Here is a 27,576-nt window from a genome sequence, read left to right on the forward strand (position 1 = left end):
CGTACCTGGACAATACATAACAGTTTTTGTCCTTAATTACACTGCGGGGCCCAAATGGCTTGCAGGCACTGTGATTGCCAAAGAGGGGAATAGAGTTTTGGTAGTTAAACTTACCAATGGACAAATCTGCCGCAAACACGTGGATCAAACTAGAAGGAGGTTCAGCAACCCCATAGAAGAAGCAGAGGAAGAACACGACGTAGAGTTTACTCCACCACAGGTGACTGAACACAGGAACCAAAGGGAGGAGCGACCAGTCACTGTGGGCAGTGTGGACAGGCCTGAGGCACTGCAAACAGCAGACACTCAGGCCAGCACCCAACAACCGGAGCCCCAACTCAGGCGCTCTACAAGGGAGCGTAAACCACCAGAGAGACTTAACCTGTGATCCCAATAAGACTTTGTGGGGGAGGTGATGTCATGTATTCAACTGTCATTGTAACCCATGTATAAACTGACCTAAGTTGTACACCTTGAGAACACTGACCACAAGGGGCGAACTTGTGGGAGACACTCCTAACCTGGACTTTCCGGTATAAAAGGGGAAGCTCCACCCACCGTCTACCTCTTGAGGTCTTGGTAATAAAGGTAACTGGTCACAGAGTGACCTTCTCTCAAGTATGGGCCTCGTGTGCATTTATACTGTATAGTAAGGACATATTACTTTTCCCTCCCCGAGCCATATTCAGCTCGGGAAGGATTTCAGCGGTGTTCACTTCTGCCGGAAACGGCGTGGTGAAGCCGCGGTAACGGAAGGTTTCCAGCGGGACTACCACAGCGAAAATCACCGAGATCCGGCAGTGTCCCCGCGAGGTTTTCGACGCGGTGCTCGAATACGACAACGCTGGGACCCTTTGGTAGGTAAAAAGGTTTATTACTTATTATTGTTTTAATTTCATTTTCCAGCATCCGCAGTGTTTATCTTTTGATGTAGTTTTATTAATTGTTTTGGCTTCATTAAACCTGCTGAGTGCTGCTCAGAGGTTTGCACAAACCCCTATACTTTTGTATACCTTTCAGGTCTGACTCTTTAGTGGAGTCCTGTGGGCTGCAGAGACCAGCTTGGCAGGGTTCACCCTAAGGATGGAAGGAGTGTTGGGAGGGCAACACCTGGTCAGATGCAGGGTGGCACACAGGAGAAGGTCCGTGCAGACAGGCAGCAGGCAAGGGAGGCAGCAGCCATGATTCGTTCATTCTGCGCCAGATCAGTGTGTTTGCCGTCTTCACCGGCCCGAATCAGGATTGCGGTTAGCTGCTTGGGGACAAGGGGTATCCCCTGTTCGCTTGGCTGCTCACTCTTCTGCGGAGCCGCAGGACAGCGCCAGAGCATGCCTACAGTGACGTTCATTGTGCCACCTGTTGCATTATCGAGCAGCGCATAGGCATCCTTAAGCAGAGATTCCAGTGTCTGGACTGCTCTGGTGGCACCTTGCAGTACTCTCCTCAATGGATCTCTATAATCGTCGTGGTATGCTGCACAACCTGGCTGTCATGAGGGGACAGCCGCTGGATGTTGAGCCAGCAGTACCACCTGAGGAGGAAGAGGGAGGAGGATCCCCGTCGCCCCAGAGCTTAGGAGGCTTTGACCCATCGTCCCCTTGGAAAGGCCGGGTGCAGACTGGCCAGCACCCTGCCGGGAGGGTGTGTCCTCATATATGGAGGTGCCTGACACCTCCCCTGCAGTCTCCCTCCATGCATTATGTACTGCCTGTCTGCCACGTCGCCACACGTCAGGAAACAGTATTCTTCTTCTGTCCTCAACACCATCCATCAGTGTCTCCAGCTCCATATTAGTGAACCTGTTGGCTCTTCTTGCACCGCTTACACCAGCCATCCTTCCAACCTCCTTCCCCCTCAGGGTCTTGCTGCAAACTGACCTTTGAAAAGGCCAAGGAGCAGCTGATTCATTAGAAACCCTTACCTGCATGCTGAATTTCTCAGTGGTGATAACGCTCAAATTAAGACAGCCATGTTGAAAAATCTATGTTGGAAGGGTTCATTAGCGCTGGAACCCATTTGTTCACTTTTGGAGCTGAATATGGGGTGGCCCAGCCACAAAAACATTTTGGCACTAATGGCTACAAAAAGGTGAGGGGAGCACCAGCTTTCCAGCGGTACTGAATTTCGGGCCTGCAGAGTCCAAACCAGGAAGTATAAAGCAGGAAATATAAATTAGATTTAAATGATGTACAGAAAGTGAAATAAAGATTAGGAAATATGGATGGGATTAAGGGCGATAGATAAAAGAGACACAGAAATGTATTTATTTTTAAATCTCCAACACTAATTTTCTTCTGAGCGAATGAGACTTCACACATGCAAAATAATTTTTTCAGGGACAGAGAGGTTATTGCAGCAGTAATGATCAATTATCACACCGTTTAAAAACTCACTTACCCTTGAATGTACCCGCCCTAGCTTTTTCAGCCATTTTTAGTGCGGAGCTAGTGGGAAAGTACAGCAAGTTCATGTCATTGCAGTCATTTCAATGCCGAGTCTGTCGGTGAGGACTGCAACAGTGTACCCTGTGGCAGATGGGGCATCCCTGACAGCAACTTCTGGAGTACACACATGCACAATTAAACGCAGAAATCCAGAAGTTGCTGTCAGGTTTCCTCCATTATAATACTGAGCGCTGATAGCCTCATCATTATTCTCATCGTAAATTCCGGGCCATGATATTATATTAAGAATCTGATGTCAACACGCACTTCCTGTCTGCTCAACTTTACTCCCTGTAGTCATGTTTTTGTTGCGTGTATCTACGAAGGACCTCAACCCAGGGAAACAAGTCTGAGGGTTATGACATTGTTCTCTCTATACGAGTAATGTGATGTTTACGGGTGACTATCTGCACTTTAACTGCTATCAATCTCCTAACAGAGACCTGAAGTTGGATAATGTGATGCTGGATTCAGAAGGACATATAAAAATAGCTGACTTTGGCATGTGCAAGGAGAACATGTTTGATGGGGTAACGACCAAAACCTTTTGTGGTACACCTGACTACATCGCACCCGAGGTATGGACTAACTTCACATTTACCTTGCCAGCTTTGAGCAGGGACCAAGCTCCTGTATGTGAGCGATATTGAGCCTGTTTTGCCATTAAATCAGAACCTGGTTCATCTGTACCTTAACTCCATTTAGCCACCTTAGCTCCATCTCCCCTGCTACCCTTACCTAACAAAACTATCGATCACCGCTTTGACATTTTCAGTTGACCCCCAACCACAGCAGCTTTTGGGGGAAGAGTGTTCTGGATTTCCATTGTTCCTTGTGTGAAGAAATGTATCCTGGTTATTATTGCTTCTCAGTAACACTTACAAGGGAAGTGGGGAGTTCAACATTGGGCAGTCTTTCTCCTTAGATATGTACAACCTCCCCTCCCTGGTGATGGTGACTGCGGATCTATACTAGCCCCTCCCTTGGGGGATGTGCATGGGGAACCAATATTGTGTAGGCTGGCTGTCATGGCTGAGATCCCGCTGAAGATGCCGGTGCCTGTGCGTCCATCCAGACACTGGTTTGAGGTGTTAACTCATACTTGGGGTCCAGATGGGGTATGTTTATTACGTGGACAAGTGCAGGATAATGAACTTGCCACAAGAATCTCTGTTCGTCACTCAGGGGTGCCAAGTTGTAACTGAACTGCCGGTGCCCAGTTGCAGATTGTGTCTTGTTTGTTCATTGGCCTGTCTGAATGAGTTCCAATATTTATTTCAAGGTCTTATTTCAGATTCCTTCCTGTAGAGTTCAGAAGAGGGGCAGGAATTGAGTGTTTTTGTGCTTGAAATGTTTAAACCATTCTGTGCATTCTCACTATTAGATTTTATTTTGAAGGGATGTGATCAGCTTGGGTATTGAGCACGCACGGAATCACATCAATCTTTAAACCAAACTATTGCAAAATCTACACCTATAGAATTTGTCTGATATGGAGTCCAAGCAGAGACACGATCCACTAACTATAGCCAGGTCCGGAGATTTAAGGAGCAGGTTGACAGGCCTGTGGCTCAGTGTGCATGTCCAAGTCTCTCTTTCTTAGTCTCTCTCTCTCTCTCTCTCTCTCTCTCTCCCTTTCTGTTGTGTATGCAATAACTGTTAGACTGAGTACTGTTTAACTCCAAGAGTTCTAACCTTGACTCTGATTTATTAAGGTCCAAAATGACTAATATACAAAATGGCTGGCCTTTAATACTTGGGCTGCACACACATACGCGCAGCCCAATGGCTTCCAACAGTGACACCATCTAATGGCTAGTGATCCCAAAAGTACATAAATGACAATACCCACCTCTGAGATATTAACAGTATTTTACAAATTGAGACGGTCCGGTGTTTTACGCTCCTGGGTTGACCGTCTCAATTCAACTCCAGCCTTGGGTGAGTGTTCAGAGTCTGTTGTGACTGGTGGCTGGGTGGCTGACCTGGTGGGAGTGGCAATGGCCATGTCGGGGATTGAAAGTCCATTTTCATTGAACATGTCAGTGATCGAAAGTCCCGATTCACTGATGACCACTGAGTCCCCTGATGACTGGGGGTAGGTTGGTTGGTCGTCGATTGTCTCTTCCTCCGACTGTTCTGGTTCGTCTGTGTGTCGCAGCTTTGTCTGATCCATATGTTTCCTGCATGTTTGCCCATTTTTGAGCTTGACAATAAATACTCAGTTGCCCTCCTTGGCCATGACAGTACCAGCGATCCACTTGGGACCCTGACCATAATTCAGAACATATACAGGATCATTTACAGAAATATCGCGTGACACAGTTGCGCAATCGTGATACCCTTGCTGACTTTTTCTTCTATATTTAACATGATTATTCAAGTCAGGGTGTACAAGAGATAGCTTGCTCTTAAGACCTCTCTTCATCATTAGTTCAGCAGGCGAGACCCCGGTAAGCGTGTGTGGTCTTGTCTGTAACTCAGCAGTATGCATGACAGGCGGGTCTGCAGTGACCCTTGGGTTACTCGCTTCATACTCTGCTTTATGATTTGGACAGCACGTTCTGCTTGTCCATTGGATGCAGGTTTGAACGGTGCTGACCTTACATGTTTGATACCATTGAGTTTCATGAACTCTTGAAACTCCTGACTGGTAAAGCACGATCCGTTGTCGCTAACAACGATGTCAGGCAAACCATGTGTCGTGAACACGACAGAGATTCTCAATGGTAGCTGTGGATGTGCTGGATGACATGATTATACACTCATCCACTTCGAATATGCATCCACCACATCTAAAAACATCTTCCCCAGGAAGGGACCTGCAAAGTCGATGTGGATCCTGGACCATGGTTTGGACGGCCACAACCACAGACTCAGCGGCGATTTCACTGATGCTTTGCTGAGCTGCATGCAGGTGTTGCACTGATGCACACATGATTCCAGCTCAGAGTCAATTCCAGGCCACCATACATGAGACCTGGCGATGGCTTTCATCATTACAATGCTGGGATGTGTGCTATGTAGCTCAAGTACAAATTTCTCTCTCCCTTTCTTGGGCATAATAACAAGATTGCCCCACAGTACACAATCCGACTGTACAGACAGTTTGTCTTTGCGATGAATGTAAGGTTTGGTCTCCTCCCACATTTGCTTGGGTATGGCAGACCGATCACCACTGATAAAATCAGGTCCTGGCTGATCCAGGTCTTAACTTGTTGAGCCGTGACAGGGGTTCCTTCACTCAAAAGCATCCATAAACTAACAATAGGTCCGCCGGTTGAGGCGTTTCCACTTCCGGTGTGGGCAACGGCAGACGGCTCAAAGCATCGGCACAATTCTCGATGCCAGGTCTATGGCGAATAGCATATTCATAAGCGGATAATGTCAGCACCCACCTCTGGATGCGGGATGAAGCATTGGTATTGATACCTTTGTTTTCAGAGAACAGTGAAATTGAGCGGCTTGTGATCTGTCTCCAGTTCAAACTGAAGACTGAACAGGTACTGATGAATCTTTTTAACCCCATAGACACAGGCTGGTGCTTCTTTCTCTACCATGCTGTAGGTTATTTCCGCTTCAGACAAACCTTTTGAAGCATACGCGACTGGTTGAAGTTTACTTGACTCATTAGCTTGTTGGAGTACACAACCAATTCCATATGATGAAGCATCACAGGCCAATACTAAATGTTTACATGGGTCATAATGTATCAGCAGCTTGTTGGAGCAAAACAGATTAGTGGCTTTCTCAAAAGCTCTGTCTTGAGACACACTCCACTCCCAGTTGTCGCCTTTTCTTTAGCCGCATGTGCAGTGGTTCTAATAAGGTGCTCAATTTAGGTAGGAAGTTACCGAAGTAGTTGAGTAGACCCAGGAACGAACACAGCTCCGTCACATTCCGCGGCTTGGGTGCATTCTTGATGGCCTTGGTTTTCGCGTCCTTGGGCCTGATGCCGTCAGCAGCAATTTTCCTCCTCAGGAATTCGACCTCTGGTGCCATGAAGACGCACTTCGAGCATTTCAGTCTGACTCCCACTTTGTCCAGACGATGTAGAACCTCTTCCAGGTTGTTCAGATGTTCTTCGGAGCCACGACCTGTGATCAGGATGTCATCTTGGAACACGACGGTTCTGGGAATGGACTTCAGTAGACTCTCCATGTCCCTCTGAAATATTGCTGCAGCCGAGGGAATTCTTGTGATAAATAAACAGTCCTTTATGCGTGTTAATGCACGTAAGTCTCTTTGACATCTCGACCAGCTCCTGTGTTATGTAGGCCGACATCAAGTCCAGTTTGGTGAACGACTTCCCCCCAGCTAGCATTGCAAACAAGTCATTAGTCTTTGGTAATGGGTACTGATCCTGTTTCGAAACCCTGTTGATCATAGCCTTGTAGTCTCCACAGATTCTGACTGTGCCATCACTTTTCAGCACAGGAACAATGGGGCTGGCCCAATCATTACATTCAATGATATGATCCCCTGATGCTGGAGTCTGTCCAGTTCGATTTCGACCTTCTCCCTCATTATTTACGGAACTGCCCGAACTTTATGGTCTTGCATCCAAGTCCACGTGGATCCTGCACCTTGGCTCCCGTGAAGTTGCCGATGCCTGGTTCGAATAGCAAGGGGAACTTGCTCAGTACTTGGGTACATGTATCTTTCTCCGACGACAGCGCCTTGATGTCGTTCCAATCGCATCTGATTTTTTCAAGCCAGTTGGGCCATTGGCTGGGACAATCCATAGCGGTAACTCGTGAACCGCACCGACATACGGCACTTTAATTGTGGCACTGCCAATCACCGTTATGAGTTCTTTGGTGTACGTGCACAACCTGGCATTGACTGTACTCAGCCTGTGCCTCACAGCCTTAGTATCCCAAGTTTGTCGAATGCCCTCTGGCTCATTATCAATTGACTCGCCCCCGTTTCCAGTTCCATCAATATCGGCACCCCATTAAATTTCACATTGATCATTATCGGTTTGCATTTAGTTAGAAACGAGTACAGTCCATACACTTCCTCCTCTGGTATCTCGGTTTGCGTATCCGGATCCACGCTAGTCTGACCATCATCCTCCATGTGGTGTGTCGCAGCACGCTTGCTCATCTGCGGACACTTGCGCTGGAGATGCCCCACTCTCAGACAGCCTTTGCAACTATATTGCTTAAATCGGCACTGCTGGTGCCGGTGATTTTCCCCGCAACGACAACATGGAGAAATCAGATGCATTCCCGCTGGCGGACTTTGGGCAGCCACAGGTTTTGCGTACGCAGTCAGGTAGGCCCTGCCATGTGCCACTCTGCTGAATGCCGAATCAATCATACTTACAGTATTTGCCGAGTTTTGATTTTTCACTGATATCTGCTTTAGACTTCTATCCGTCGCCATGCATGATCGAGGATCGTGATGGCCCTGTTCAAGTCCAACATCTCTACCGCCAGTAGTTTACGCAGGATCACCTCGTGGTAGATGCTGATTACAAAAGTCCCGCAGCATGTCTGCCAACACAGCCCCAAACTTATACGGTCCCGCTAGACATCTCAGGTCGGCAACGAATTCCGCCGCATTCTGGCCCTCTGAGTGAACGTGTGTGTAAAATCTGTATCTCGAGATGATGATGCCTTCGTCTGGCTTAAGGTGGTCCTGTACCAGTGTACACAATTCTTCATACGTTTTCTCTGTTGGACTCTCAGGCAGGAGTAGATTCTTTATCAGACCATAAATTTTTGGACCGCAAACCGTGAGGAACACCGCCCGGTGCCGATCTGCGTCACCGACCTCCTCCATTTTGTTGGCCACGAAGAACTGGCTCAAACGGCTCACAAAGTCTGCCCAATCTTCTCCTTCCACAAATCACTCCAACAATCCAATTGTGCTCATTTTTGCATGGGAAGGTTCTTGTTGCCTCGTCGCCAAATGTTGTGTATGCAATAACTGTTAGACTGAGTACTGTTTAACTCCAAGAGGTATGAACTTGGCCCTGCTTTATTAAGGCCCAAAGTGATTAATATACATGGTTGGTCTTTTATACTTGGGCTGCACACACGTACGTACAGCCCAACCGCCTCCAACAGTGACGCCATCTAGTGGCTAGTGATCCCAAAAGTACATACATGACTCTCTCTCTCTCTCATTCTCTTTTCTCTCTCTCTCCCCCGCTCTCTCTTTCTCCCCCTCTCTCTCTCTCTCTCTCTTTCTCCCTCTTCCTCTCTCTCTTTCTCTCTCTCTCTCGCTCTCTTTCTCGCTCTTTTTCTCGCTCTCTTTCTCGCTCTTTTTCTCCCTCTCTCTCACTCTTTTTCTCCCTCTCTCACTCTCTTTCTCCCTCTCTCTCGCTCTCTTTCTCCCTCTCTCATGCTCTCTTTCTCCCTCTCTCTCGCTCTCTTTCTCCCTCTCTCTCGCTCTCTTTCTCCCTCTCTCTCGCTTTCTTTCTCCCTCTCTCTCGCTCTCTTTCTCCCTCTCTCTCTCTCTCTCTTTCTCCCTCTCTCTCTCTTTCTCTCACTCTATGTACAATACACTTGAAATGTGCCTCTTACTTGAACAGTGGAATCGTGTTTGCTGTGGGCTGCTGAATGCATTTGTGATGCAGGGCTTTTTTCTGCTGTAACTGCAGACTCTAATTCTGCTGATAATACGGGAGCAGCAAATGATGGTGCCTGGGGCCTGAACTGTCATATTTGGAAATGGGCCTTATTGCAGTGGAACAAATGAAGCCTTAACCAGTCTGCATCAGGCTTCAAGCTGTTACCAGGCAGATTTCCATTGATTTGTGGAGTGGTTTTTTTTGCCTCTTGTATCAGGTTGAATCAGTTGAATTACGCCTCATCCATCTGCTCCAAAACTGTTTCTTCACAACACCATATTGGGAGGGGGGAGGGTGGGAGTGGGAGTGCCGTCTGTCAGTTCCTGTCTGACTCGGTAACGATGAGTGTGTTTCTATAGCCTGGGCCTGGTCCCGTCAGTATCTGCTGTCTGTTCTGACGTGACCTTGCCCTGTCACATGTCTCCAGCCATGATCCTTGTCCTGCTGTTCGGTTGTTGGAGCAGCGACAGATGACCCTGATGTGTTGTAAATCGGTGTTCGTTCTGTGCAGTTGCAGCAGCGTCTGACACAACTAATAAAATCATTTCTGTCTTTCCAGATCATTGCCTACCAGCCATATGGAAAGTCTGTGGATTGGTGGGCATACGGTGTGTTACTGTATGAAATGCTGGCGGGACAGGTAATGATTTAAATATTCAAAATCTTCAGAAAGCTTGTAGTGATTGGAATAAACGTTTATGTCAGTGAGGTGGAGAGAGGGAGCAGACACTGCTGGGGGGAATAGAAATTATTTTATATAACTGGCCTCTGAGGTAAACAAGGATACGAAGGAGCTGGGTGGTGCATGTGTAGATCTGTGTGTGCATGTGTGTGAATCTGGGTCTGTGCGTGTGTGTGTATGTATATCTGGGTCTGTGTGTGTGTATCTGGGTCTGTGTGTGTGTATCTGGGTCTGTGTGTGTATCTGGGTCTATGTGTGTATCTGGATCTTTGTGTGTGTACATTTGGATTTGTGTGTGTGTGTGTGTGTATCTGGATTTGGGTGTGTGTGTGTGCGTATCTGGATCTGTGTGGGTGTGTCTGTGTGTGTTTATCTGTGTGTGTGTGTGTGTGTGTGTTTATCTGGGTGGGTGTGTGTGTGTATCTGGGTCTGTTTTTGTGTGTGTGTGTGTATCTGAGTGTGTGTGTGTCGGTGTGTGTGTCTGTTTGTCTGGGTATGAGTCTTTCCATTCACCGTATTCCAATTGTTCTTTTTTCTCTCCCCTCCAGCCTCCTTTCGATGGTGAGGATGAAGATGAGCTTTTCCAATCTATCATGGAGCACAATGTAACTTACCCCAAATCGATGTCCAAAGAAGCAGTGGCCATTTGTAAAGGAGTAAGTGTTGCTTGATCTCTGATTTAAACTACTTCTCTGGTACTTCAATAGAAGGCCAGTACTGGTGTAGTTCAGTACTGTGCTTAATGTCAGGATGTTTTGGACAGACTCAGAATAAGAAATTTCTTCGAATCCTTCTGGTTGCAATCTTGATACAGACCGTGCAGGCTCAGCTCTCAGGTCTACACTCCCATTGACATCTCCTCTCTGCTACTATTACAGCAATGCAGAAGCAGCTCTGAGGAATTTCCTGCCCCATATTTTTTGCCTTCATGGTGTGTGCTGTGGAGCTGTAATATGCAGCCAGGATGTGTATTATACAGCAGGTATAATCATATGGTAATATACAGCTGAGAACAGCATCGTCTGAACTAACTACTAGAGGTTGAAACATCCCAGATGAGTTAGCCATCAATCTGCATAACACGGTGTGCACATGAAAGACATGAGGGAGTATCCAGCATGGATACATAACTTGCCAGCGATTTGCATCCAATCTGTTTCCACTCATCTGCTGGCAAATCAGATCACTAAATGGCTTGCTACTCTCTTAGGCTGGGTTGAATTCTGGCACAGGGCTTCGGGGAGTATCGTCCAGAAGCCACTGCAAATTGGAACAACACTAAATTTTATCTGTCAGCTTTATTTCCCATCATGTCACTCAAACCAGAAAGCAAAAAGCTGTCAATAAAGAGATGATTATTGCAGCATCTGTTATCTGTAGTGCAATGACTTCTCACATGACTATAGGGTCAGTCGCCGCAAAAATAAAACCCGAAAGCTGCAAGACCGGCACTGAGTGAAGTGTGTGGCCAAGTTAGTGTTCGCAGAACTAACAGCGTGAAGTGTAGGATGGATCTGGATAAAGGGTGGCATGGGGAATCTTTAAACACTCACTGGGTAATGAGCCTCGATTGGACACACCGTAAAAATCTAAACTTAGTGTCAACTCTTTAACAGGCTGATTCTTACAGCAAAATTAAACCATAGGGCACATGTGGGTAAAGATTTGTTTAATATAATTATATGTGACTTGAAACAATGAGAAATGAATCACTCTCTGAAAGCACTGTGGTGGTTGTGCCTTTGCAGTACTCCACCTGCCTGGGAGCTGTTTAAACATCATCCAGTAACGTGTGTAGAATCCCTGTATGGGTCATTCCTGTCACTGGCTCATTCATTTATCCTTTATGAAAGTACGCTCAGTTCCAGGGTTAGTCCTTTCAACCGTCAGCTCCTTCTTCTTTGTAATAATTCCTTGCGGACAAGAAATGTATTAAACCGTGGTGTTGGAAGTGCTTTTGGATTGCTTTTCTGCTACCTAGAAGTATTCCCTAAAATGCTGTGAATTGAAGAACTCCATTCAGTTACTCACCACTAGAAGTGTCCATCAGCTAATGGGGTGGGGCAATTCATGGTATGTGACTTAATATATAATCCTGAATAATAACAGGCTTGGACACTGGCAATAGATTAACTTCAGAGATTTATTGAACATTAAGAGATTATTGCAAGTAAGCAATATGTCTATATACTCACAAATAGGATGCCCATCAGGGATTAAGAGCTGGGCCTAAGGTGGTTCTTAATCTTGAGTAACAAGGATCATACAACTTCGTCCCATATTTATAACTCTTCCTAAAACACACCTAGTTTGGTCACAGGATATCATAGAACCTTACAGCACAGGAGGTGATCATTCAGCCCACCAGTGCCTGTGCTGACCCTTTAAAAGTTATCTAATTAGTCCCACTCTTCACTGTCCTCCCCTGGGCAACCACACTCAATCAGCTCCACTGGGCAGGCCACATAGTTCGCATGCCAGACACGAGACTCCCAAAGCAATTGCTTTATGTGGAGCTCCTTCAGGGCAAACGAGCCAAAGGACACCCTCAAAGTCTCCCTGATAAAGTGCGACATCCCCACTGACACCTGGGAGTCCCTGGCCAAAGACCGCCCTAAGTGGAGGAAGTGCATCCGAGAGGGCGCTGAGCACCTCGAGTCTCGTCGCCGAGAGCATGCAGAAATCAAGCGCAGGCAGCAGAAAGAGCGTGCGGAAAACCAGACTCCCCACCCACCCTTTCCCTCAACGACTATCTGCCCCACCTGTGACAGGGACTGTGGTTCTCGTATTGGACTGTTCAGCCACCAAAGAATTCACTTCAGGAGTGGAAGCAAGTCTTCCTCGATTCCGAGGGACTGCCTATGATGATGAAATTAATGACTCTCTGCTCTTGATGTAACCCTAGCAGCTTTGCCTAAATTTGACATAAACCAATTCTGCAATATATCACATGACCTGTTTCACCACAAAGCTTATCTAGTCTTCGTAACTTGGCATCACGTGCCCAGAATGAGAACGGTGCATGTACTCCTCATAGCAAACATAGATCGATTTTAACCCATTCTCTAACCAAACACGACTTGTGGTAGAATCTGCTTCTTGTGAGCATGGGGCACAGGACACAGGATCCTAGAGCACTAGCGCGTGGTAGGTCACACACGAGTTCATGCTGCCAATCCTCAGTACTATTCACATCTGCATCGCGCCCACAATATAATACTGATGGGGAATCCCTAAACTCGGCCCGGTTCTGCAAGGTTAATCCTCCGCGTCCGCTTCCCGCTAGTTCAAAGCCAAAAAAATCAAATCAGCTCCGTAAGGCCTTATGTAAGTTTCAAACTCTGCTCCTGAAAAGCAAATTGAAGTGAAGGTAAACCCGGTGTAGATAAGGAATTGACAGAAAAAGCATGGCTGTGTTAGGAGAGTGATATTACCGTGGTGAGTGAGGTGCCTCAGAAAAATATCCTGGCCCTTGACCCCTTCTAATCTATATGTTAATGATTTGGATTCTAACCCAATGCAAGTGGACGGATTCACAGATGTCGTGAATAGCACATTTAGTGAGTTGGTCATACTGCAGGTAAAGGTTACACAGACAGATAGGGAATGGGTGACCAGCAGGAAGAGCAGGGGAAGGAAGGTAAGGGTCCCCTGCTGTCATCTCCCTCCAAAACAGATGTACCGTTTTGGGTACTGTTGGGGGAAGATGCTCATCAGGGGAAGGCAGCAGCAGCCAAGTTCATGGCACCATGGGTGGTTCTGCTGCACAGGAGGTCAGGAAAAAGAGTGGGAGAGCTATAGTGATAGGGGATTCTATTGTAAGGGGAATAGATAGACGTTTCTGCCGTCGCAAACAAGACTCCAGGATGGTATGTTGCCTCCCGGGTGCAAGGGTCAAGGATGTCTTGGAGCTGCTGCAGGGCATTCTGGAGGGGTAGGGTGAACAGCCAGCTGTCGTGGTGCATATAGGTACCAACGATATAGGTAAAAAACGGGATGAGATCCTACAAGCTGAATTTAGGGAGCTAGGAGTTAAATTAAAAAGTAGGACCTCAAAGGTAGTAATCTCGAGATTGATACAAGTGTCACGTGCTAGTCAGAGTAGGAATAGCAGGATAGTTCAGATGAATACGTGGCTTGAGGAATGGTGCAAGGGGGAGGGATTCAAATTCCTGGGACATCGGAACCGGTTCTGGGGGAGGTGGGACCAGTACAAACCGGACTGTCTGCACCTGGGCAGGACCGGAACCAATGTCCTAGGCGGATGTTTGCTTGTGCTGTTGGGGAGGGTTTAAACTAATATGGCAGGGGGATGGGAATCTATGCAGGGAGGCAGAGGGAAGTAAAAAGGGGGGCAGAAGCAAAAGGTAGGAAGGAGAAAAACAGGAGTGGAGGGCAGAGAAATAGAGGGCAAAAATCAAAAAGGGCCACATTACAACATAATTCTAAAAGGACAAAGTGTGTTTTAAAAAAAAACAAGCCTGAAGGCTCGGAGTCTCAAAGCGAGGAGCATTCATAATAAGGTGGATGAATTAACTGCGCATATAGCTGTTAATGGATATGAAGTAATTGGGATTACGGAGACATGGCTCCAGGGTGACCAAGGCTAGGAACTCAACATTCAGGGATATTCAATATTCAGGAAGGATAGACAGGAAGGAAAAGGAGGTGGGGTAACGTTACTGGTTAAAGAGGAGATTAACGCAATAGTAAGGAAGGACTCATTAGCTTGGATGATGTGGAATCTATATGGGTAGAGCTGCGAAACACCAAAGGGAAGAAAACGTTAGTAGGGAGGTTGGGGATGGCTTTAACAGGCAATAAGGGTACAGCAGTTATCATGGGTGACTTTAATCTACATATAGATTGGGCTAACCAAACTGGTAACAGTACTGTAGAGGAGGATTTCCTGGAGTGTATAAGGGATGGTTTTCTAGACCAATATATTGAGGAATCAACTAGAGAGCAGGCCATCCTAGACTGGGTCTTATGTAATGAGAGAGGATTAATTAGCAATCTGGTCATGCGAGGCCCCTTGGGAAAGAGTGACCATAATACGGTAGAATTCTTCATTAAGATGGAGAGTGACACAGTTAATTCAGAGACTAGGGTCGTGAACTGAAAGAAAGGTAACTTTGATGATAAGAGACGTGAATTGGCTAAGCTAGACTGGTGAATGATGCTTAAAGGGCTGACGGTGGATAGGCAATGGCAGACATTTAAAGATCACATGGATGAACTTCAACAATTGTACATCCCTGTCTGGAGTAAAAATAAAATGGGGAAGGTGGCGTGGCTAACAAGGGAAATTAAGGATAGTGTTAAATCCAAGGAAGAGGCATATAAATTTGCCAGAAAAAGCAGCAAACCGGAGGACTAGGAGAAATTTAGAATCCAGCAGAGGAGGACTAAGGGTTTAATTAGGAGGGGGAAAAATAGAGTATGAGAGTAAGCTTGCAGAGAACATAAAAACTGACTGCAAAAGCTTCTATAGATATGTGAAGAGAAAAAGATTAGTGAAGACTAATGTAGGTCCCTTGCAGTCAGAATCAGGTGAATTCATAATGGGGAACAAGGAAATGGCAGACCAACTGAACAAATACTTTGGTTCTGTCTTCACTAAGGAAGATACGAATAACCTCCCGAAAATAATAGGAGACCGAGGGTCTAGCGAGAAGGAGGAACTGAAGGAAATCCTTATTAGTCAGGAAATTGTGTTAGGGAAATTGATCGGATTGAAGGCCGATAAGTCCCCAGAGTCTGATAGTCTGCATCCCAGAGTACTTAAGGAAGTGGCCCTACAAATAGTGGATGCATTGGTGGTCATTTTCCAACATTCTATAGTCTTTGGATCAGTTCCTATGGACTGGAGGGTAGCTAATGTAACCCCACTTTTTAAAAAAGGAGGGAGAGCGAAAACAGGGAATTATTAGCCTGACATCGGTAGTGGGGAAAATGTTGGAATCAATTATTAAAGACGTAATAGCAGCACATTTGGAAAGCAGTGGCAGGATCGGTCCAAGTCAGCATGGATTTATGAAAGGAAAATCGTGCTTGACAAATCTTCTAGAATTTTTAAAGGATGTAACTAGTAGAGTGGACAAGGGAGAACCAGTGGATGTGGTGTATTTGGACTTTCAAAAGGCTTTTAACAAGGTCCCACACAAGAGATTAGTGTGCAAAATTAAAGCACATGATATTGGGGGTAGCGTATTGACGTGGATAGAGAACTGATTGGCAGACAGGAAGCAAAGAGTAGGAATAAACGGGTCCTTTTCAGAATGGCAGGCAGTGACTAGTGGGGTACCGCAAGGTTCACTGCTGGGACCCCAGCTATTTACAATATATATTAATGATTTAGACGAAGGAATTGAATTTAGGACCGAGACGAGGAGAAACTTCTTCACCCAGAGAATTGTGAACCTGTGGAATTCTCTACCACAGAAAGTTGTTGAGGCCAATTCGTTATTTATATTCAAAAGGGAGTTAGATGTGACCCTTACGGCTAAAGGGATCAAGGGGTATGGAGAGAAAGCAGGAATGGATTACTGAACGTGCATGATCAGCCATGATCATATTGAATGGTGGTGCAGGCTCAAAGGGCCGAATGGCCTACTCCTGCATCTATTTTCTATGTTTCTATGTTAAAGGTGAAAAGGCTGTAGTTGCGCTTAGCTTAATGTATCAAATTACCGCAGGACAGCAATGATCAAAGCGAGTCGCATGCTGAATTATATCGCAAGGTCTGGTCAGCATGTTGGAAGGTGGTGCCCTGGTCACACTGCACCAGAGTAATATGTTCAGTCTTGATCACCAAGGTAATTAATCAAGCCGTGAAGATGGTACAGGAAGAGCCAACAGGCTGACCTCTGGTATCTAAGGACTGATTTGGAAGGAAAGACAGGTGAAATTTGGGAAATGTAAACTTTAAAGGGCACCTTATAGAAGTATATTAGACATTAAATGGGATAGCTAAGCTAAGCCAGAGCATTACTTCAAGAAAGAATTACTTACATTTATATAGCGCCTTTCCCAACCCCGGGATGTCCCAAAGCCCTTTATGAAGCACTTTATGAAGTACTTTTGAAGTGTAGTCACTGTTGTAATGTAGGAGACATGGCAGCCACTTTGTGCACAGCAAGCTCCCACAAACATTAATGTGATAATGACCCAGATAATCTGTTTTTTAGTGACATTGATTGAGGGATAAATATTGGCCAAGACTCTAGGGAGATTTCCCCTGCCCTTCTTCGAAATAGTGTCATGGGATCTTTTACATCCACCTGAGAGAGCAGAAGGGACCTCGGTTTAACGTCTCAGCTGACAGAAAATGACAAGGCCCAATCAACGGAGGCATTGGTTAAAACTAGTACAAGGACAATTTAGGCATGATTTCATTTCTTCATACAAAGAGTGAACAATAGTTGAAGTGATGTTCAGATATGAATAATGGAAGTGAAACCCTTGTCATTCAAGCTAGTTTGATGACCTGTTTGAGAATGTAGGTTTTTTGTATTCTGGATGGATGAGCTAAGATGAGTGGGATCACCGTCTTCACCTGCGTTATTTATGTGACCTCCTTTCTGATCACAGCTTTTAACAAAGCATCCAGCCAAACGCCTGGGGTGTGGGCCTGAGGGTGAGCGAGACATCAAGGAACACGCATTTTTCCGATGGATTGATTGGGAAAAGTTGGAATCCATGGAGATTCAGCCACCATTCAAACCGAAGGCGGTAAGTTGGATTTGTCTCTCCCTCCCCAGAACCCTGTCCCAGGGGGTGACATTCCAACATTAAACTGTTGGTGAGTCTAGGAGTGTAGGGGCAGAGAAACAGAAAACAGGAGTAGATTAGTGACAGTACAGCTATCGATAACCGTATACCCCGATAATACCACTACCGCTTTGTGCGAGTCAAACCATGGAATTAAGCAGCAGATTTAAAATGCCGAGCAAGGGTGAGCAAATAAGGAGACTCCGCTGGCTTTCTCGTATTTGTTATTTTATGGCTTTTGAGGCCCTCCTCTTGTGGCTTGCGATTTCCTCGAACCCCCTCAGCTCAGACATTGCAGCTTTCAAGGTTAGCGGGAAGCTGAGTCTGCAACCTGTGATCACAGACCCCTCCTGTGAGGGCAAGGTTTTATATTTCAGCCCTTTACACACCAGTGCGATTGTCTTACACAAATGCAATTACAAAATATGTTTAAAATAGTTTGGGACCTTTTGAGCGGTGGGGGGGAGGAGTGGAGAGTTCCAGCATGTTCTGAAGGAAATCTGAGTGCATCATTAAATGGAGTGAAATCTGTCTGACATTTCAGTGCAATTTTTGGGATGTTCAGCAGAATGTTTAACGTAGATTGACAGGGAAGCAGGTCTGCACAGTCTGCAGTTTTATATTAACTAGTGTAAGTAGGTGCCCTCATTGAAAACACTCCCCACAATCGGTAACATCAGCCCAGCACTCAGAACATTATATTGATAACCGTTATCACTGTGTTTGTCTCCCTCTATCAGCCTGTCTGGCTGTGTGTGTATATGTGTGCGTGTGCTAGGGTTGCCTACTCTGGTGAACATGTTCCTGGATATTTCATCACCTGACCTCCTGTCTCCAACTACCCCTCCCACTCAAACACCCATATTTCCCCATTGTCAATATTTTATAACTAATAAACATAAATGTTCAAAGAAAATAAAACAAAATACACTTTTTTCCCCCTGGGTTGCTCCCAGCAGTGTCCAGGGAGATTCATCTTAAATTCCGGGAGGCTCCAGGACAATCCTGGAGGATTGGCAACCCTAGTTTGTGTCTATAGGAGTCATTCGCTAAGTACGGCCTAGCAGTAAAGAACCTCACCCACCACCAGCTGCTTCTGAATGCATCAAGTTATCAACACATACTTGGAAAATTTAGGCTTGTATCAGTAGCTTTCCTGGTTATGTCTGATTGTCTTTCTCTGTATATGTGTGTCTCTCTCTGCCTCTGTGCTATGATTAGGTTGGAAGAGAGCAGATAAAGTTGGGAGTGACTGAATTAGAGGAGAACCAGAGGAAAGTAGGAGTGTTTGGGTATCGGGACATGGGAGTGGCTAGATTAAAGAGAAGCAGGAGGGAGATGGGAGAGACTGGGTTAGAGGAGATTAGGAGGGAGATGGGAGAGACTGGGTTAGAGGAGAGCAGGAGGGAGATGGGAGAGACTGGGTTAGAGGAGAGCAGAGGGAGATGGGAGAGACTGGGTTAGAGAGGATCAGGAGGGAGATGGGAGAGACTGGGTTAGAGGAGAGCAGGAGGGAGATGGGAGAGACTAGGTTAGAGAGGATCAGGAAGGAGGTGGGAGAGACTGGGTTACAGGAGGGAGATGGGAGAGACTGGGTTAGAGAGGATCAGGAGGGAGATGGGAGAGACTGGGTTAGAGAGGATCAGGAGGGAGATGGGAGAGACTGGGTTAGAGGAGAGCAGGAGGGAGATGGGAGAGACTGGGTTAGAGAGGATCAGGAGGGAGATGGGAGAGACTGGGTTGCAGGAGGTGGAAATGGCTCCATTACAGGGTAGCACAAGAGAGCTGTGATTGTGTAGGCTGCGGAGGCGTGAGTGGGTGGGTTAGAGAGGAGTAGGAGGGAGGTTAGAATATAGAGATTGAGGGGAGCAACGAGGAGGTGGGAGTGGATGTGTTGAGGGAGCAGGAGAGAGATGGGTTAGAGAGGAGCCAGAGGGAGACAAGAGCAGCTGAGTTGAGTACAATTTAAACAATTATTATTTTTATGAACATTACATAGAGTAGTCCCTGGAAGGTGAGGAAAATAAATGAGATAAGGGTTTATATGAAGGGTGATAGATTTATATGAAGGATGTATATTGGGGTGAGGAATGTATATGAGGGATATATATGGTGGAGGGAGGGGAAGTGTTTTTTATTTTAACTTGTTTATATAAATTGCTCTTGCTTCATGTCCAATTGAACCTGTATATTGATTACCACTGCAGCCTTGATCACTATCAGCTACCTTCCAGCCCACGTTTGCTCAAGTCCTCTCTCATCTACCTGAGCCTCAGACTCCTACTTTCCCTCCTGCCCTATTTTTCATGCCTTCTCAGTCCCAGATCTCATCCAATGCGACCCTCTAGCTGATCTTGCCTCCTACTGCATGTGCCAGGCTCAACTCCTTCCCAGAGGAGTCCATGAATCAGCTCTGCTTCGCCTGGACATCGCCTCGAGGTGGCACTCATTGCTGGCTCTCCCAGAAGAACAACACCCACTACCTCACACCCATCCCCTAGTGAAGGCCCTGCCCAATTAATTTCCCCGGGACTTCATCTATTTAATCTTCTCCCTGCTCTTCTTTCCATTGCCCCCTTTTCCACTCTGTACCACAGGTTTTCAACTGCTGGTCTGTTCTGTATCTGTTGATATCTTCGATCTCACAACCCTGGCCTACAGGCAGTGCACTGGCCAGTGAAACCGGCCCATTCAGCTACGTGTTCCACAACATCCCCCACCCGCTGGTGGTGTGGTGCTCATCATCCAGTCCCATCTAGACCTCACGCCTTACTCCTCAAGTACCTTTTCCCTGTTTGAGCAATTCTTCCACTCACTTGCCTTTAAAATTATCTGCTGCACTCCCAAAACCTATGATGATATTTGTCACCCGATTTTCTTACCTTGCTTAATCCCTTAGCCTTTATACCAAATGATTACAAATCCTCAGATTCCAAACTTCATCTAATCTACTCAGGGGGTAATTTTGACTGTGCAATAGTGAAAAAAGGGTGATGGCAAATCGACATCCTGTTTTACATCTCTCCTGATTTTTATTTCCATTAAGGTCAATGGAAACCATGCCAAGGGTCAGTCATACTTCACACAACACTGGCCCTAAAGCTCTGCAAATTTTATTCATTCACGGGATGTGAGTGTCACTCGCAATGCCAGTATGTTTTGCTCACGCGTAATTGCCCTCTGACCCCCAGCTGAGCTTTTATTCTGACTCTGTCACTGAGGCCCAAGGTCATGGGAACTCCTGATGTAGAGAGCCCCCACTGCTGTCCCCTCCTCTGCCCGTGGCCTTGTAAACTGGGTGAGTGGTGAGTCTGCCGCTAGGCCGCTCAGCACCAGGCCAGGACCCGGCCTAGCCGAAGTCCTGGTGGAAGGACGCCTGATTGGCCACGGGTTTTCGGGGCTGTTCCGTTTAATTCCTGTTTTTATTTAATGTACTTTTTTCTGTCTTTTTAAGGTATGGTGGGGGAGGGGGTGGTTCAGAGTTTAACAAACTTCATAAAGCCAGTAGTGGCAAATTTAAAATTCTCATTCCTGTGTTCAAATCCCTCCATGGTCCCTCCCTATCTGTAACCTCCTCCAGCAACCCTCCAAGATCCCCCGATTTTAATTGCTCCACCATTGGCGGCCGTGCCTTCAGCTCTCTGGGCCCTAAGCTCTGGAATTTCCGCCTCTCCACCTCTCTCTCTCTCTCCTCCTTTAAGACGCTTCTTAAAATCTACCTCATTAACCAAGCTTTTGGCTATCTGTCTTAATGTCTCTTTATGTGGCTCAGTGTCAAATTTTGTCTGATAATGCTCCTGCCTTTACTACATTAAAGGCGCTATATAAATACAAGTTGTTTAGATTTCAGGACTAGGAGTGCAGGTATTGGTCCCCAAAATGTTCCATTGCCCAACACACCTGACATGCCTCAACTTTCTGATTGTGGAATGTGGGATACAGCGTTTCTAGGCGGGGTGGGAGTGAGTCAGACTCTTGTCAGATTGAATCCAAGTTGCTGTTTCTCCTGACCCCTCCCACCACCAGCTTGGCTGGCTCTGGGCTGCCATTGCAGGATTGTCCCATTCATCCCAGATAGGCCCTAATTTGATCCCCAGACTGATCTCAGTTGGGACACTACGATTGTTCTCTGTGCCCCTGGGTTAAGGGAGGGGTAAATCAGACAGGGTTCCCACGGCTGGTCACGGATAGAATAGGACTCCTGTAATACTCTCCTATTATTCTCTATAACATCATTATATCAAAAGGAATTTGATAGTTATTTATAAAGGAATAAAATGAAAAAACATGAGAGAGGGAGGAATGGGGTCATTGTAGACAGTTCAGTTAAGGAACTCGCTCTGCACGGGTGCAATGGGCCGAATGGTGCACTTCTGTGCTGTGATTTCCATAAATCTACTGTAAAGTTATAACGTGGACATTCACTGTCCAGCCCCAAATATGAAAATCGGTCACTAGTCTGAGATACCAAGTGTCCATGGAACTGTACCCACCCAGCAGAAGTCAGACCTTCAGGTGAATGGAGTTTGGTAAATGTTAAATGGAGTTGAGCTATGAATGGCCGAACAGGCTCGAAGGGCTGAATGGCCTCCTGTTCCTGTGTAACAGGCTCGAGGGGCTGAATGGCCTCCTCCTGTTCCTGTGTAACAAGCTCGCGGGGCTGAATGGCCTCCTCCTGTTCCTGTGTAACAGACTCGAGGGGCTGAATGGGCCTCCTGTTGCTATGTAACAGGCTCGAGGGGCTGAATGGGCCGCCTCCTGTTCCTGTGTAACAGGCTCGAGGGGCTAAATGGCCTCCTGTTCCTGTGTAACAGGCTCGAGGGGCTGAATGGCCTCCTGTTCCTGTGTAACAGGCTCGAGGGGCTAAATGGCCTCCTCCTGTTCCTGTGTAACAGGCTCGAGGGGCTGAATGGCCTCCTCCTGTTCCTGTGTAACAGGCTCGAGGGGCTAAATGGCCTCCTCCTGTTCCTGTGTAACAGGCTCGAGGGGCTGAATGGCCTGTTCCTGTGTTCAGGTGAAGTGTGGAGATAGAAAAAACAATTAAAAACTGCCAAGTTTAGTAACTGTGCTGGAGCGGATTGTGAGCCGGAGTGTAGCCAGTGTTATTGTGGAATGTTCTAAATCGATTCCATCTGCAGTGCACTATCCATTGCATTACTCATCCTCCTAGATTGGTTTGTTTTACGGAACTAACCCAATTATAAACCCATGACACTCCATCCCATCATCCTTTTTCTTTCTCCTCCCACAGTGCGGGCGCAACGCCGAGAACTTCGACCGATTTTTCACCCGTCATCCACCAGTCTTAACTCCACCTGACCAAGAGGTCATCATGAATATTGACCAGGCAGAGTTCGAGGGGTTCTCCTTTATTAACTCGGGGTTTCTAAAGCCTGAAGTTACATGTTAAAGGTGCCTGGGGAGGAATGGGGGAAAGGAGAGGGGGTCAGTTGTCCTCTTCAGAATAGGGCCCAAGCTCTGGGTGTGCAGCATGTTCAGAGGCTGTTAACTGTTCCGTGATGTTTGCTTTGCAAATCTCTCAAAGCGTGTTGGGAATGTGGTACTTCATTCATCACCTCATCAAACAGCGAGACACAGAGTGCACACAGCGGCTGTGACAGGTGCTGCTGACCAATCCATATTGCAGGTGCTTCCCTTTATATTCAGTCTGTATGAAGATGCTTTGCAAAATTATTTGCTGCCTGGTTGCCAAAAGCTGGTCTGTAGTTTATTAACTGCCTCAATCCAGTGGCTTTCCTGTCGCTCTACTGCAAATCACAAAGGTCCCCTCTTACTCCAGAGTGAGACTCGCTCTGGTCACTACCTGCCATGACATCGCTAGAGTGTTTGTGAAGATTTCCATTGGTTGATGTTTCTTGCGAAATGCGAACCAGAAGAATCTTCGTCAACAGATTTAGGATGTCAATCTCAGCAATTCTAAAAATGTGTCAAACAAAGTTCTTTCCAAATGTTTTATTCCCCACATTATGTGATCCTGGCGGCTGATGTGTAATGATAATCATGTTTGAATCCAAAAAGTGTTTGTAAAATCTGCTCAATTTTAGAAGTGATTGTGTCTGTCCCCTTTCCCATGTTATGTTAAATTGCAACCTCCTCTCTCTCTCTCTGGGCTGAATGATACTTTGAAGGCCAGCCTCCTCCTAACCTGCTTGAACTGGCCTGGCTATTGGCGAATCTTTCAGGAGGGCGCCGGCATGTTTAAAGTGATAACAAAACGTTGCAAGAAATTTTAAAAAGAAATAAAGTGATGCATGACTGTTGTTTTGTAGTGTGTCGCTAACAACGCCTGCAGTTGATGTGCCAAATATTTTTCCAGTATTGATACACAATAAAGAAAATTGCACCAAAAAAAAAACTCAGCATCACTTTAGTCACCTGTTTAATTTAACAGCCGCTTCTATTTTTTTTCTGCTTGGGTGTTTTCTATACCACTGTGTTGGTCCAGGAAGGAAAGTTAATTAAATCTGTCTAAAATTGACATTGAGTGCTTATCAGAAGTTCCGAGTCCTATCAGTCCCAAACAGGTCACCCCACTGACACACTCGTTTCAGTCTCTTAAACAGCTACTCCATTTTAATCGCACCACCCGCCCCCTCACAAACATCCAGCATAAATTACAAAATACATCGACCAACCGAGGAAATAATAATCCTGTGCTCTGAAAAGGAAAATAGATTGCAGCTGTAAGCAGAAAATGTAGGCATTCAAGTACCAAACACTGGCTATTCCACATAACCCTCTGTGAAACCCTTACCCTACTGAATAAATAGCAGCTCTGCACAGTCATATGGTAAGTAATCCTTACCTTGCTGAATAAACAGCAACTCTCTGCAGTTATACAGGGAATAGCCCACTGACTGAACTGCAACTTGGCAGTTACATAGTAATGATCCTTACCCTGCCTATTAAACAGTACCTGCTGCAGTTACACAGCAAGTAATCCTTACCCCAGTGAATAGTAAGTAACCCTTACCCTGCTGAATAACCAGCAACTTCACACTTACACAGTAAGTACCCCTTACCCCAAATGAATAGTAACCCTTATCCTGCTGAATAAACAAGACAAAGTTTCTTTAGGAAGTAGACATTCAGGTCTTTTCACTCATGAACCCACAGTAAGAAAGGATTTTAGCTTATGACCTTGCAGAAATGAGGAGAGGGAGGTGGACTGCTTCCCTTCAAGAAGGGAGGACTATCTGGGACCAAGTTTCTTGTACCTCTACAATCTGAATCGTGTGCTAGTAGCAGAGGCTGAGAGAAGGGTACTCTGGCACGCTTGTGTAAGGAGTAGTGGATGACCCTGGGAGGGGAGATTTCCTGAGTGTTAAGTGCATCAGGATTGTATACCCATTAATAAAGAGCAGGTTTACTATTTCCCTACATGGAGTGCACAGCGAAAAGATGAACTTAGTTGCTCTGTAAAATTGTAATGTATAGTTTCCATTCTTGCAAATAAACCCATTTCACATATGCGATGAACAAAACAGTTGGTAGCAGTGAGTATATAATACGTTATTTGCCTGGCATAACTCATTGTGCTGAGCTCTCCACCGCTTAGAAACCTCTGGCTATCCAAAATACACAAAACAAATGACTTTTCTTAACTAGAATACACTGTAACATTGGTTTCTGGTTTCCAATGCGCCCCAATACGGCATCCAAAGAGATAACTTGCTACTTTCTATTAAAGGAATGGGTGGAAAATATCACCCACATTGTGATTTGTCGGTATTTTATTCATGTATTTTGGTTCCATCCCTTCCCCTGTCTCTGTTCTGACGTGGATTGAGAACTGGTTGTCAGACAGGAAGCAAAGAGTAGGAGTAAATGGGTGCTTTTCAGAATGGCAGGCAGTGACTAGTGGGGTACCGCAAGGTTCTGTGCTGGGGCCCCAGCTGTTTACACTGTACATTAATGGTTTAGACGAGGGGATTAAATGTAGTATCTCCAAATTTGCGGATGACATTAAGTTGGGTGGCAGTGTGAGCTGCGAGGAGGATGCTATGAGGCTGCAGAGTGACTTGGATAGGTTAGTTGAGTGGGCAAATGCATGGCAGATGAAGTATAATGTGGATAAATGTGAGGTTATCCACTTTGGTGGTAAAAACAAAGACAGACTATTATCTGAATGGTGACAGGTTAGGAAAAGGGGGAGGTGCAACAAGACCTGGGTGTCATGGTACATCAGTCATTGAAGGTGGGCATGCAGGTACAGCAGGCAGTTAAAGAAAGCAAATGGCATGTTGGCCTTCATAGCGAGGGGATTTGAGTACAGGGGCAGGGAGGTGTTGCTACAGTTGTACAGGGCCTTGGTGAGGCCACATCTGGAGTATTGTGTACAGTTTTGGTCTCCTAACTTGAGGAAGGACATTCTTGCTATTGAGGGAGTGCAGCGAAGGTTCACCAGACTGATTCCCGGGATGGCGGGACTGACATATCAAGAAAGACTGGATCAACTGGGCTTGTATTCACTGGAGTTCAGAAGAATGAGGGGGAATCTCATAGAAACGTTTAAAATTCTGACGGGTTTAAACAGGTTAGATGCAGGAAGAATGTTCCCAATGTTGGGGAAGTCCAGAACCAGGGGTCACAATCTAAGGATAAGGGGTAAGCCATTTAGGACCGAGATGAGGAGAAACCTCTTCACCCAGAGAGTGGTGAACCTGTGGAATTCTCTACCCCAGAAAGTTGTTGAGGCCAATTCACTAAATATATTCAAAAAGAAATTAGATGAAGTCCTTACTACTAGGGGGATCAAGGGGTATGGTGAGAAAGCAGGAATGGGGTACTAAGGTTGCATGTTCAGCCATGAACTCATTGAATGGCCTCCTACTGCACCTATTTTCTATGTTCCATAATCCGGGCTACATCATGTTATCAGTAAAGCTTAATAATCAGGCAAGAGAGAGGTGGAGTGATACAGAAAGGAATAGCGGATGTAGAGAACGTAGAAAGAGATAGAGAATGGAGATAGAGAGGGACAGAACATGAAGTAGGGAAAGAGCACAATAGAGAGGGAGGTAGAGATAAATGGTGGAAGGTGAGAGTGGTAGAGATGGATGTTGAGGGGTAGAGCTCAGCAGAGAGTTGTAGGAAAGAGTAGAGATGAGTATAGAGGGGTTGAGTTGGTTTAAGAATATGAGAGAAAGGTAAAGGGTTATAGAGAGCAATATATTTCCTTCTGTTAGTTTCTCTACTGTTCCCAAGAAAAAAAGTGTTTGTGAAAGTTCACCCAGGAATAGAATGAGCCCAGTGAAAAGGCAATGAAGAGAAATTTGTGCAGTTTAGCTGAGGGTGGGGTAACTATAAAGTTCCCTACTCACAGTAAGACCTGTAGGTTGGCTTTCTGAAGGAAGGGCCAGGTTCCAGAGTTGGAAGAATGCAGTGAATAGTACAATGGATTTTCATCCTTATACCATGGGCACAGCAGGAAGTTGAAGAGACATCAATCCTGGAGTGCAGCGCATAGAAGATGTACAATTTATAGAACTACTCCAGATAGTGGATCCACTCAATGGGCACAACTGCCTGAGCTTCACAGAACAACAATGCCTCATGAAGCTGAAGCGCGGTGGAGATACTTTAACTGAGTGGTCCCACCTGATCCATGATAATCTGCAGACACAGTCAATTGCCTGTACACAAATGTGGTCTTAGAATGTATGACATTTAATACAGATAATGCAATGTATTACATGGAGTCACAGAGCTTACAGCACTGAATGAATCCATGCAGTGATCCCACCTGCACCAGTGCAAGTTCTTCAACTGGACTTATTTACTGTAATGCCAACTCCCTGTCCTTTCCCCATATCCTTTTATATTCTTCCTTTACAAATACATATCAAATTCCCTTTCAATAATCACTTGTGGTAAATCAATCCGTGTTCTATAATCCTCTCTACGAAAAAGTTTCTTCCAACATTCCCCTTCATTCTTCCCATAAGAACATAAGAATTAGGAGCAGGAGTCGGCCATTTTGCCCCTCAAGCCTGCTCCGCTATTTAATATGATCATGGCTGATCATTTTGATAATGATAATCTTGAGCCTATGCCCTTCTTATGAATTCAAT

General features: G+C 45.8%; 1 protein-coding gene across 4 annotated transcripts in view; it reads left to right on the forward strand.

The window, feature by feature from the left end:
* LOC139281292 (protein kinase C beta type) overlaps positions 1–27,576 on the forward strand; it is a 387,614-nt gene that overhangs the window by 353,960 nt on the left and 6,078 nt on the right. For 3 of the 4 annotated variants that reach the window (XM_070901417.1, XM_070901416.1, XM_070901418.1), the window contains 5 exons: positions 2,884–3,022; positions 9,587–9,667; positions 10,258–10,365; positions 17,303–17,443; positions 22,734–23,858. In XM_070901417.1, the coding sequence (XP_070757518.1) occupies positions 2,884–3,022; positions 9,587–9,667; positions 10,258–10,365; positions 17,303–17,443; positions 22,734–22,892 (628 nt within the window). In that variant the 3' untranslated portion in view covers positions 22,893–23,858. Of the gene's footprint in view, positions 1–2,883; positions 3,023–9,586; positions 9,668–10,257; positions 10,366–17,302; positions 17,444–22,733; positions 23,859–27,576 lie in introns of those variants that run through there. The other variant, XM_070901419.1, reaches the window with a different exon arrangement.

The sequence above is a fragment of the Pristiophorus japonicus genome, chromosome 15, assembly GCF_044704955.1.
Source record: "Pristiophorus japonicus isolate sPriJap1 chromosome 15, sPriJap1.hap1, whole genome shotgun sequence".
Taxonomy (NCBI): domain Eukaryota; kingdom Metazoa; phylum Chordata; class Chondrichthyes; family Pristiophoridae; genus Pristiophorus; species Pristiophorus japonicus.